Source organism: Hydra viridissima, unplaced genomic scaffold (assembly GCF_058129835.1).
Source record: "Hydra viridissima isolate aposymbiotic clone 2 unplaced genomic scaffold, HvirCarnegie_v1 scaffold_4, whole genome shotgun sequence".
NCBI lineage: Eukaryota > Metazoa > Cnidaria > Hydrozoa > Anthoathecata > Hydridae > Hydra > Hydra viridissima.
The window spans coordinates 12232270-12245539 of NW_028324303.1; the positions used below are offsets into that span (position 1 = coordinate 12232270).

The window sequence follows — 13270 nt, forward strand, 5'->3', positions numbered from 1 at the left end:
GTCTTGACTTTCAAGAAGTTATCAATACCTTGTGGTGACTGCTTAATGACTAAACAAGAAAAACTTGCAACCATGAACGTTTTCCGATCTCATCTTCACGACGTTTACACTGAAGAAATTAACAAAGTCGCACTCAGCGCTAACGACGACAAAAGAATTATCTTAGATGACGGAATTCACACACTTGCCATCGGTCACTACAAAACACGACCTATCGCTGAGGTTTGAAAAAGGCAAGAAATTTTTTGAATGATAAGAATTAGATCTTTAGGGGTACCTCATCCCTCAAGATAACATATTTTTTGAAGAAAAGTTAACTCATCGCATCAACGTTAGCATCCTTAAGTATGGGAAAGTGTTCATGAGCCAGAACCGGCATTTCCTTATATATTATATAGTCGAGGGTTTCCTCTTCGGTTATTGGTTGGACATAAAAGAGTTGCTATTAGGATTGGTCAGATACTTTTGAAAGTTGAATTTAGAACTTGGAATTCCATTGGATAATTTTGAAGCAATCGTAGTAATGAAATTGTTAAAATGGTTAGAGATAGTTAAATGGTTTAGGATTAGTTTCGCATTTGTTATTGATCAGTATGCTTTTTGGGGAGTAACTTTTATTTGGCTTTACATTTAGCAACTCTTTTATACCTTTCCAGGCGTTTTTTATATTATTGATATTGTGACTAAAAAAGTTTGTGTAATATTCCTTTTTGCTAAACTTATAAAATTTAAACAATATCGTAATAGTATAAGATTGCTTATACTATTACGATATTGTTTAAATTTTATAAAAAGTAAATTTTTCTTTCTACAGTCTTTCGATTTTAAATATTTTTTATGAAGTTAATTTTTCATTGTTATTGACTTGAAAATGCCTTTCGTTATCCAAGGTTTATTATCACGAGTTACTTGATCTTTTGTCAATTTTTTGTAAGGGTCAATTGTTCAAAATACAATCAAAAATTTCGATTAACTTTTTAATGGAATAATTGACGTTATTTTCTTCTTTTATAAAGTCATCCCATTCAACATTTAAAATATCTTGGATAAATTCACCTTTTTTAAAGTTTTTAAAGCACCTCCTAAAAATAGGTTCAGGTGAAGTTTGCGTTTTGGAATGTGACATTATCATAAACTGAGCAAGATAATCAGATATTGAAGCGGTAAAATTGCCTGAGATTATATCAGAAGAATAAAAATTTTAAAAAAATTTATCAATTACCGCTTCAGAATGAGTGGTTATGCGTGTAGGCTGTATGATAAAAGGAAAAAGAGAATTTGAAACCATTGATTCTATAAAATGTGAAACTTCATAGGATGTATCTTATTTGAGCAAGTCAAAATTGAAATCTCCCATTAACACAAACTTCTTTTTGTCTATGCTAATTTTCTCAAGAAGAGAATTTAGGTAATGATTAACAAATTCAGATGGACACATTGTTGAATGACGATATAAACAACCAACTATTAAGTTGCTTTTTTTAGCATTTATTATTTCAATAAATATAGATTCGAGTTGTTTACTTTTAACCAGGATCAAGTCCGTTCTAACTTTAAAGTTTAAACTAGACTTAATATACATCAAAGCTCCACCCTTTTTAGCTTTAGTTGGCGTGTGAACGGTTACATATCCATCTAAATCAACATTAGTTATAGACACATCTTTATCATGCAGATTACATTCAGTTATTCCAATAATATCAGGTATATTATTAAAAGATACTAATAGTATTTTTAAATCGTCAATATGATATGGTAGTGAAGATATATTTATATGGAGATAACTTACAGAATTTCGGGATAACTCATTGTACCTAGTAACATCTACATATTTGCAGTTGATTGAAGTATAAGATGAGTCATTGAGGTCCCCAAAAAGGTTTTTCAAATTTGGATTATCAGATAGATTTTTAACGAGGTTGAATTTCAGTGACTTTCCTACAAGTGTGGTAGATAACTCAAGATCAGAAATATTAGAGAAAGGAAGAAATGTTTTTGTACAGATTAGGCAGTACCAAGAATTTAAAGTTTTGAGTTTTTCATATCTCAGTTTGTCAACTCGATTACATTTTATGTGTATCCACTTGTCACATAAATCACATTGGATAGCTGATTGATTTTTAGTTACCGCTCTAAAGCATATACCACATGGTTGTTTCACTACCATCATTAAAAAGTTACAGAAAAAAGATGGTTAAAAAAAAAAAAAAAAAAAAAAACTAAGTGAAAAAATCTAAGTGAGTTGCATAAACAAAGAAAAGCAAGAAAAAAAGTATATGTATAATATGTATATATAAGTATATTATCTAAGAAGGAAGTTATTATCTAAGTTTATATAAGAAGATATAATTTTAACTAGTATATAATCTTTAGATAAAAAAATTTTTATACTTCTTTTTCATTGACAGCAGTTGTATTTCTTCTTTATTTTAACAGTTTTTTGTGTGTTTTCTTGTTTTGGCTTATCTAATTTTTAATACGAAAATGGTATTGATATTTACTTTTCCTTCCTCTTCTAATTTTTAAACTCGCTGTCAACTTTATCTTTTGATTTTCAATAGAAATATTTTTTCCGGTATCTGAGATTTTCACAGAAGGTTTTTTAACCAAAAATTCTTTTTGAAATACCTTATTTACTTTATTTACTTTTTCCTTTTTTTTTTTTCCTCATACGATCTCTTCTCTTATAATCTTTCGTGTCCAAACAATCTTCTATTTTACAATTAAAGCTTAATCAGTTTCTATTTAGCTTTTTTTATTTTTCTTCGTCGTTAAAAAAACACGTTCGCCATTTGCGAAGACATTGCAGCAAGTCAATTTGAAGCAAATGATTTTCAGAAATTACTCAAAAATGTTGATCGTCTTTAACAGCTAGCAGGATCTAAAGCAACTTTTCAAGCTTTTGGAATCATTGATACTCTAAGAAAGTTTGATTCCGTTCTGAAAAGCTGTTTTAGTTCAGTGGTGGAAGCAGACTGCATTTAAATAGTTGACTAAATCAAAGCTTCCTACCCCTTCCTACCCTCCTTCCTGCCCTTCAAAATGTCAGTGTCACTCCCAAGATCCATGTGGTGTTTGATCATATTAAAAACTTTATTGACATCCCGAATATACTAGAATGCTGACAAGTTGTGTAGTTTGTTACAATAGCGAACATCTCTAATGCTTTAGTCTATAGTACTCAGATTTAGGTATTTATTATTTTGTTTTAGAAAATATTTGAATCAAAAGTAAAAGTAGAAAAGAAAGCAGTAAGTTCATTATTCATTAAGTAGAAAGTTTTTGTTGTGAAATCAGAATTGTATCTCGGAAAATAAAATGTGAAAAAAATCATTGTTATGTAAACAGAAATGAATATTTGACAAAACATTTTTTTCATCATTTTCTAAAATAACCAAAATAAGATATTCAGATGAAAATAGAGAAAAAGAGAATAGATAAATAAGCCTTTAAGTTGTTATTTAGAATAAAGTAAACGTAAAGCTTATAAGTAAAAAATTGCTTTATAAGATTCCTTTAAAGATTTTGCATTTTGGCAGCTACAAGGCAAACATATTAAAACAAAGAAGCAAAAAACGAGAAAATCTCAATAATATTTCAGTTTTGTAAAAATACTCTTGTTCTGTTTTTTCTTGCTCTCTAGCTGAGATCACCTCACTAGTGCAAGCTGGCCAACTTTTAAACATAAATTTACTCATTTTATTCAAAAGCTGCATTAAGTCCTGTTTTGAACATTTTTAGTGGTTTGAAATGGTTTTCTCACCATAGATTTTCTGTTACTCATGTATTTGAAAAATATCATTGATAAAAGTTGCTGCCCACTCCCTATGAAGTTTGTATACAAAATTGGCTGGTCAACAGACTCTATAATAGTGCTGTTATAGAAAACGTTTTGCAGCCAAAGTGTCAAATGTTGACCTTTTTGAGCACTTTAAGCCCTATAAATCAGCAACTGCAAAAAATTTTAGGTGTTAATTATTTCAGGAATTTAATGGTAATTTTTCTCTTTCACATGAACAGGTTTAAAAACCTGAGCCAAAACTTCAAAGCCAATTAATTTCTGCTTTCGTAGGAAGACATTGCGGTGCAATTGGTACATTTTTCTTTCTTTAGAGATTTATAACACTAAATTTAACTCTTGCCGAGTTTGATTATGAAAGCAGTTGTTGAAGAGTTTTAGAAAGGGTTGTGTCAAAAGTCATATTTCTTGCTCACTTGAAATGACACTAAGAGACGAGGATTTTAATGATAAAATCCTCCCCTCTTTGTCGTTTTTAAAATGACTTTTAAAGTTTTAAAATAAACTTCAAAGATTTTGCATTTTTAAGCGATTTTATTTAAGGAACTCGATTGCTATGAACATCTATTTTCTTGGTTCTTAATCGTAAATATTCATCATCTTTACAACACGTTCTGCAACATCTCGTATTTCAATTGAGATTTTCTTTCAATTTTTTTTTTAATATTTTTTTGTACAAATTAATCTGTGTAGATATCCTGTTTTAAATCAATTTGCTCGTTTTAGATTGAAAACTGAATCTATAAGCATGTCATTAACGTTTTCCTTTGTAATTTCATTTTTAGCAGCTTTTTTAGTTTTCCTCAATTATAGCTTCCTCATTATAGTTTTCCTCAAAGAACGATCCTGGAGTTTAACATGGAGTATATTTTAATAATATTTTAGCCCATTTAACATGGAGTATGTTTGAATAATATTTTAGTACATTTTCAACATTAATGGTCCATTTTTAAAGTGTTTCAGAAAATTCATTCTTCAATGAAACTTTTTCAGAAAGTAATTTCAAATTTTATTTCTTTAAACTGTTTGCAACCACTGCATCAACTATATAAAAAGAAATGATCAGCAAAAATGGTTACCTACAAAAAAAAAAGATGCTTTTGAAGTTCAATCAATTATTTAGCACTTTTTTTTAATTTGTTTTTGTTGAAAAATTTTGTTACGTTTTATCATATTTCACTTTTAACAATCAAATGATTTTCTGACTACTAAAAAATTGATAATCGTTATAGGGGGCAAATGTGGATGGAATATAGAATATTATAAAATCGAAATTTTTTTTAAATAATTTTGATTTTTCATTTCTAATTGAGTACTGTTGATAAGAACATTTTATCATTTTACGCTAAAAAGTTAATTGAAACATTTCTTAAACAAATTCTGAGCTTTAATCTCAAACGACGCTTTTGCTCATAATCAAGTGATGTTAAAAAATCTTTAACCCTTATTTTCACGAAATTTGTATTTGAGATACGGTCTTTTTATTGAGATTTTCAGCGGCTATGGCGTTCTAATTTTTTGAATTTAGGATAAAATAACGCATGGATCAGAAGATATAACCGTTTTTTGATAAATTACTCATAAACAAAATTTTAGCCGGTTCTTGCTCAGTAACCGACAAAACTTCAAATTTTCAGATTGTTCTTATACATTGAATGAAATATATGATGAAATCAACATCTTCGAGACTACGCTGTCAAATACCAGCTACTTTTTTAGAAATATGACGCAAAAAAAAATTGCATTGATTCTTCTGGAAAATTAGATTTTTACTGCTTTGGGAATAATTCAATTAGATCTTCGTTTTATTGATGCACACATTTTGTTTTGCTATTGACGTATGTAATTAATGACTCTAGAAATAGAAAATGAAAGCCGTATTCATAGATGTTCTCATAGGACCATTCAAGGATTAGTAAAACAAGGATTCCATTAAACATTAATAATTCAATTATTGCAGTCACCTTAGTAAAATTTACAATACTAAAATGCATTTTTATTGGCTAAATACTTATGTTAATTAATGCAGTTTATCGTTGATTAAGAAATACTACTTGGGGAATTTATTATAGTGTTTTGCTTGAAAGTTTTTTAGAGAAACTTTGAATTATTCTGTTTTTTAATTAAAGATTTTTAAAGAAAAGAATTATGTAAAGCAATTAATATATGACATAAAGAACTTAAATACATTTCTTTCGTAATAATCTCGTGCTAGAAACTTAGATAAATTAATACAATTTACTGTCGTTAAAAGTTGAAATGCTACTTGGGGAATTTATTATAGTGTTTTGCTTAAAAGCTTTTTAGAAAAACTTTAAATCATTCTGTTTTGTAACTAAAGAGTTTTAAAGAAAAGAAAACTTGTCATTTACTTAGTGTGAATCATTTTATTTTATATTTTAGTTGTTTAACAAAAACGAGAATGCGTGTGTTTGAACTATTACTTCTTTACAGTGCGATTTCAATTAACGGAGGTACAAGAATAATAGGTAATAAAATAATTGTGAAAAGTATTCTTATCATATATTGTTGTTGCTCTTACATTATCATCACCATCATTTAGATAACGAACTGTTGGAATCAAGTGATTCAAGATTATCAAACAAAGTGCTGACCCACCATAAAGTCATTCAATATGAATACTCTGACGATGAAAGTTGCAACTTGCCAGGTATTGTTCATACAAGCTATAGAAAGTTTGTAAATCCTATTTTGTTTTAATTCTTTACATTTTAAATTCCAATATGTTTATATTATCTTCACTCTTACTGTTAGATCGGTGTGAAATCAGTTTACCTCCACCAGTTGTAAGTAGAAAAGATTTTAAAACTCTCTTCAAAAATTCATTAAAAAATGAAGTAAATTATAAAAACCCATACTGTATGGAAGTTAGGAAAAATGACACTTTCCTCGCAAGAAATTGGTATAAGATTACCGATGAGAGTTCTCCTTATGTAACTGAATTTCCATTCAAAGATGTTCCATTTTTAAATCAAAACTATCAAGATATTTACTATGCAACTGCAACAAATCCTGTGGAGTCGTCCTGGCTAATGCTGTTTCAAATTTGGACCACGAACTTAATGAGTAAAGCAAAAGAAAAAATAAAAAGAGTTTTTGAAAGTATTAATCTACACGACATTGAAGTTTATCGACAATTAAAAGTTGCGTTTGAAAATGAAATTCGTGTAAGTATATACAAAGGCTTATGGTAAATATTGTACTAATAAATGTTGCATGTTATATGAATAAAAATCTGTTAGCACAATATAACTAGTTAGCACTATTATATATAAAGTTAAAATTAAAAGTGAAAAAATTTTGTAAAATATTTTTTATTTTTAATTTAGTCTTTTAAAATTCCTCAATATTTTGACAAACCCAGTCTCCATCCAGAAACCTTCACTGATCCAAGTGTAAATCAACTTTGGGAATCGAATGATATTTTTTCTCAAAGAAGACTGGCTGGAAGTTGCCCTTTTCATCTTCGAAAAGTGACTCGATCAGGTAATTTGTGAATCTGAAAACGGATTGGCATACCATTATTGCAACGGAGCTTTTCTTAATAAAAAAAATGAATTTCTGTTTAGGTGACATTGGTTTCCCTCAGAATACTTTATATGATTTGTTAAATAAAAACTATAATTTTGACGATATCATAAGCCGTGTCAGTGAGGGGCACATCAAGTCAATGATTCAAGTAAGTTTAAGCACTTATATTACACGATAAGTAAAACACTAGAGGTAAAAATAGTTACAGTGTATAAATTCCTAGGTTAAAAAGATAACTCTAGAAAATTCTTTCACCAAGAATCTTATAAATATTTTCAGGCAATTAATGAAGGCTTGCTTTTTATCTTGTATCATGAATCGTACAATGACATAAGTACTGTTCCTGACATATTGGACAAGGATCCAACTGATAGCAGAACGTTAATAAATGTCACATCTCCAATTACGCTCTTCGTTTTAGTTAATGGAGAGCTAAAAGTTGCTGCTATACAAATAGATTACCAACCAAGTATTTATTTTTTTACATTTATTATATCTATATTATTATTAACAATACATTAACATTAGTAATACATTAACGAACATGTTTGATTAAAAAAACAGCGAAAAAAAAATTCATATTTGAAAATCCAACTTGTATGTTGATGTTGATAATATTACTAAACTTGATAACGATATATTAGGTTCGCCAGTTTATACTCCGTCATCCCCAAAAGATAAATGGCTGCTGGCACGAGCAATGGCAGAATTATCTGATCAAGATGTCTGTGATGCTAAAGTTCATTTGGGATATATTCACTTTCACTCGACTGTATTTTGTTTGAGCTTTAGTCGGCATCTAAGCAAACAGCATCCACTTTACGAATTTTTTAAATGGCACTGCTACGGTACAGTTGCTTCAATTAGCTTGAGCTATTCTAGTCTCTCAGCAACCAACAGAATTTATGCAATTGGTCATAAAGGATTTTTGAAACTTTCTAAGATTGGCGTTGATGAAGCATACTACGGACAATACGAGTTAGATCAACATCTAAAGGTAAATTTTATAAACAACACGATCCTTTACAAGGCTTTGAACAAAATCTTAAAATTAAACTTCATATATTTTTCATATAGTTTTTTTTTTTTTTTCGATTTATTATTTAGTATTTGTCGCAAATATTTTTTTCCCAGGTAACATAATTGTTTAACTTGTATGTTATAGCTTTCTGCTTGCATATAAGAGCAATAAGATATTATTTACAAGCTTGTTTATTTATTCCATAAAGGTACTGAAATGTACTGTTGTGAATTTGCCGCTTTTTTTCTCTTTTACTGTCTATTGACGAGTTTTATGTTCTTTAGAGACAAGGGTTAGATGACTTGAGAATAAAATACTATCCATATCGCGATGACGCCAAAGTTATTAACAAGGAACTTCTGGATTTTAGTAAAAAGTTTGTGAATCTGTGAGTTCTTCATTTTTTTTTTTTTTTTGTTACATGATTTAAATACTTTCATTCTTAAAGTAAATGGTTTAACAGCTTTTGGCGCTTGTAACCACAATCACAATCAAAATTTAAAAAATGCTTAAAAAGTCTTTCAAAGAATTCTTAAAACAGTTAATGGAAATGTTCAAATTGTAAAATACTACAAACTAAAACTATATGAATAGAAACTGATTAAAGTTGTATGATTGTAGCAGGTAGTAATCGTGCCATGACAAGAGGTTTGGCAAGAGCAGGTAGTTGGATAATCGAGTAATGATTAATCAAAAGAGGAAGAATGCTCCATTATGCAAAGCTTTTAAATATGTGAAGCTTTTAAATATAAATTTTAATCCTTGAGAGTGTTTTATTTTTAGCTATTACAGTAAAGATGATGTTGTAAAAACTGATGGAGAACTGCAGAGTTTTGTAAACGAGTTATCAATTGATGGTCAAGTTAAGCCAGATGGTGGAAAAGGAAAGGTAGATAATTTAAACCATGAATTTTTGTTAGTGTATTAAAAATTTACTTAAATTTCACTAAAGCGAATTATAATTTTTTAACATGCTTTGAAGGTAATCGCATTAATATTCCATTAATCTAAACAAGAATTTCAAACTGTTGAATTAAAAAAACGTTTTCAATGCTGTTACTATATATATAGATAAACAAAAGTCATTAAATAGAAATATATCTTCGAGCAGTAGATTAAAATGTTGTAGTACATAAAAAAGTTGTAGTTGTAGTTGTAGCCTTTTTTATCGCTGTAACAAAAATTTTTTAAACTAAAAAGAAAAAAATTGTTCAAAGTATTTCATCAGTAATCAGTTGCAGGACCGTTTAGAACCAGTAAAAAGTGACATTCCGTTTTGTTTCTTAGGATTTACGCCCGTATATCCAAAGAAATTAAAGAATCTGTTTGTTTTTTCCGTCTTGTAAACCAGTATAATTATTTTTAGGTCAAGTTTTTACCATCAAAGTTCACCAAAAAATCTGAGTTAGCAAAGTTTCTCCATCAGTTCCTTTGGTTTAATGTAATACACAGCGTTTGAAACTATGCTCATTCACATTCCTTTATACCAGCTCGGCCTACAAAGCTTTACAACGATACCAACTTTGAAAACAGTTACCCATATAACTTGCCGGACTTTGATGTGGCAGTTGTAAGTATAAAAACTTTGATAAAATATTTGTCGACTTCCAGAGATGTTTATCGATGCAAAATATCAATTTTCAAATCATTTTTATTACTTAGGAAGCAGTCAAACTTTCTGTAAGCCTCGATAGCTTCAGAGCCAATCGTTTGCTGGACTATTCAGATAAGCTGCGTGATAAAAAGTTTAGAGAACTTGTTTATCATAAAAGTTGCTGGCTCAATAATAATGTACAGAAACAACTGGAGCAAAGTAATGCGAAACGTAAAGCTTCTGGCAAACTTACATTTCAGTACCTGGAACCGAAGTGGTTGACAAACAGCATTCATATATAGCTATGCAAAAACATTGTTTTCGATTTGAAGGGTTTAGATATAGGCCTATTTTTCAATTGAGCTGTTCAGTTTATGATTTGCGTTTATTGAGAAATGATACACAAACATTTTCTTTCTTTTTACAGTTTTTTTCTTACGTATTGGTAAATTGTTTCGTACTTAGCCTTTAGAGATTAAGTCCACGTTTTCCAATTAAACCCTCTGAGATTTATGTTTAACTAAAGTTTCGCAACTTAGTTAAACAATTTTCAATTTTAAAACTGAATTGGCAATTTCAGCTGAATTAAGGTCAGCAACCCTGTTTCTTTTATAATTTCGGTGTACAGTTCTTGTGAAAGGAAAATTTAATAATTAAAAATTTTTTACATCTAAGAATAACAATAAATTTTAAATGCAAACAATAATAATCATAAATTAATAATAAAATAATAATTTAATAACTTAAATAATATTTGTATACAAGAGCTATAACAAGACACTAACACATTGTTAATCTTTTCTCACATTCCTTCTATCAACCGAGATAGAAGAGCACAGTAACTGCTTCCCTAAGAAAACGTGTAAATGTAAAAATGCATTGTGGAGCCAGGTAATTACTCGGTTTCAAAATGTGTTTTTACATTTTGCAAGCTAACACGTTTTCTTATTCTTATTGTTAAAAGATTTAACAAGGTTTTTTTCATTTATATTCTGAAAATATTTCGATTAAAGCACTCACGAAGCAACAAATTTGCAATCGTAATTAATCTTTTATAAATAAATATTTACACTATCATTGATATTTATTTGAATATAAAAAAGCCATCAAGAACAGTTCATATAGTGAACTAAAGTCCATTAGGCGCAACTAACATTAGTAAACACGAAGGTTTTCAAACCACCAAATTTAGACAAAACTCGACTCAAAGTGTAAGAAAAATTAACGCGCTCACGTGAGTTCATCGGAAGCGGTGCGACGCATTATATATTTTCCCTTCTGAAACTGGGCAATCGATAACTTACACTTTACACCTTCTCTTTTACTGACCCACAACTAAGATAAGAAAAAATTTTTGCATGTTCAATTTCTTGTTTAATTAACATGAAATAAGTTACATGAAGTAATTAACATGAAGTAATTAACATAAAATGATGTCAATATAAAAAGCTGTATATCTTGCTCGTTAATAAGTAAGCGATGATATAAAAAAAAAAAAGAAATCGTTTCCTTTTTAAGAATGTATTTAATACTTTCTTAAAAACGTCTGCAATAAGAAATTCGTCTTACCTCTACAGTGTTAATTCCTGTGATGGTTGCACTGCAAGAAAGAAATACATTACAAATGCTCAAAATTTAGTAAACGTAAATATTTAGTTCAGTAAACAGAACTTACTAGTTAAGTATCTCATAATTAACATATCGAATGTGTATACAGCACTTATAAAAAAAAAAGCTATGTGAAGAGTGAGCAAAATTTATCTTACAGAACTGGATTATCAATACAATTGTCCAGCATGACTTTTTCGCCTTTTTGAAACCTAGAGAAAATTTTTTAAAAAAGTTCGTAAAAGGGTTGCGGGGTTAAGCCGATGAAAAAGTAGTAACAACTGAGTTAAAATAACAATATAGAAATATCACTTAATAGTTAAAAGTCAATTTAGATGCAATTCCAAATTTGTTTAAATACCTGAAAAACGTTTTAATGAATTTATGACAATGTCATTTCCTGAGATGGCAATAAATAAAAGCTTTTGACCAGAAAAATAATGACAAAGACCAGGAAAAACTGCTTTGAATCTGCTGACCTTCATTTCAAACGGTTTTGGTGGTCAAATGTACATTTTTAATGTAGCTGTGCATAAGCAGTAGAAATGAAGGATTTTTAATGTAGCTGCGCATAAGCAGTAAAAATGAAGGATTTACAAACGTAAAGTAATTTTCATTAAACCACTATTTATTGCCGTTTTTTAAAGTTTTATCTGATAGGGTTAAAAAAATTTTATCTGATAGCATACCTAAATTAATGTTACGTGTTATTTTTACGTTAAGTAATTTGTAAACATTTAAAAGCAAAGTAAATTGTTCGATTGGACAAGCAATCCTATAAAAAATCCTATAAAAAATCCTAAAGGGAGAAAATTGGAACCAGAGGGAAACTTCAAATAGGAGGTATTGATGATTCTAGTTTATTACTCACAATCATACCTCAAGAAGTTAAACAAGTTTATTACTCACAATCATACCTCAAGAAGTTAAACTAGTTTATTACTTATAATCAAATTTCTTGAAGAACTCTTTTCGTTAAACAGTTTGACACAAGATTTGGATCAGGAAATAACTATGCAAATGTTCTTTAGCAATATATTGCACTCTTATGCATTAAAACCTAAAAAACTTTATTTATAACTACCACAAGTATATCGTTGCTAACTTAGAGTATATCAACTTGCTTTAGTATATAACACTATGCAAAACTTGCTTTAGGAGGAATTAGATATGGAATATTGGATGAGGCTTGAGCTGCTAATTCTCTACTGTAAGATAATGGCTACATACACCTAAATAAAGTGATTGGACATACTAAGTGATCAGATCACAGACTGTTTGAGCATCCTTGTCTAGAAGAACTTTTGGTTATTAATACAGATAGAGAAACCGTTGTGAGTATTCTGTGTGGTTGAAAGAGTAGTGAAACTGATTTGATGGATTTTTAAAAAAATGCTAAATGCAAAAATTTTTTTGAACAAAAAAATAATATAAACAGTAGTTTTTTTAGAACAAAAAAAGGTTGAAAAAAAAAGAAGATTGAAATTTACTTAAATACTTTGCATCAGAATTAAAAAACAATTAATATTAACTAAATTCGATTTATTCCAATTTGGTTTAGCATAAAAAAGTCTTAATTCTATTTGGTAGACATTGAGAGAAAAATGCATACAATCTATGTAAAGCCTAAAGCTTAACTCTTTGTTTTCTAAAATATTATTATGAAATATATCTCATTTACGTTTATATTTTAAAG

At 28.9% G+C, this 13270-nt stretch overlaps 2 protein-coding genes across 2 annotated transcripts in view; one reads left to right on the plus strand and one right to left on the minus strand.

Moving 5' to 3' along the window:
- The first annotated feature begins 6120 nt into the window (after positions 1-6120).
- Positions 6121-10386, plus strand: LOC145183494 (polyunsaturated fatty acid 5-lipoxygenase-like). The gene is made up of 11 exons (XM_090084365.1): positions 6121-6288; positions 6363-6470; positions 6575-6987; positions 7150-7306; positions 7390-7499; positions 7631-7820; positions 7996-8348; positions 8657-8760; positions 9156-9261; positions 9739-9942; positions 10035-10386. Exons 1-10 carry the CDS (start codon positions 6222-6224, stop codon positions 9829-9831), a joined length of 1701 nt encoding a protein of 566 aa, XP_089940491.1. The 5' UTR covers positions 6121-6221; the 3' UTR covers positions 9832-9942; positions 10035-10386.
- A 611-nt stretch (positions 10387-10997) lies between these two features.
- The window catches only part of LOC145183604 (breast cancer metastasis-suppressor 1-like protein), a 29747-nt gene continuing 27474 nt past the window's right edge, over positions 10998-13270 (minus strand). Inside the window, exons 13-15 of the mRNA XM_090084378.1 lie at positions 11733-11786; positions 11536-11566; positions 10998-11301 (exon numbers count right to left, since the gene is read on the minus strand). Of these exons, the coding sequence (XP_089940504.1) occupies positions 11197-11301; positions 11536-11566; positions 11733-11786 (190 nt within the window). The 3' untranslated portion in view covers positions 10998-11196. The remainder of the gene's footprint in view (positions 11302-11535; positions 11567-11732; positions 11787-13270) is intronic.

What these genes read in the sequence shown, in the direction of transcription:
- LOC145183494 (XM_090084365.1), top strand. Translation starts at nt 6,222, where the DNA reads ATGCGTGTGTTTGAACTATTACTTCTTTACAGTGCGATTTCAATTAAC. An exon ending in TGAAAGTTGCAACTTGCCAG is followed by an intron (nt 6,471 to 6,574) that starts GTATTGTTCATA and finishes TCTTACTGTTAG; the next exon opens with ATCGGTGTGAAATCAGTTTA. An exon ending in AGTTAGATCAACATCTAAAG is followed by an intron (nt 8,349 to 8,656) that starts GTAAATTTTATA and finishes TATGTTCTTTAG; the next exon opens with AGACAAGGGTTAGATGACTT.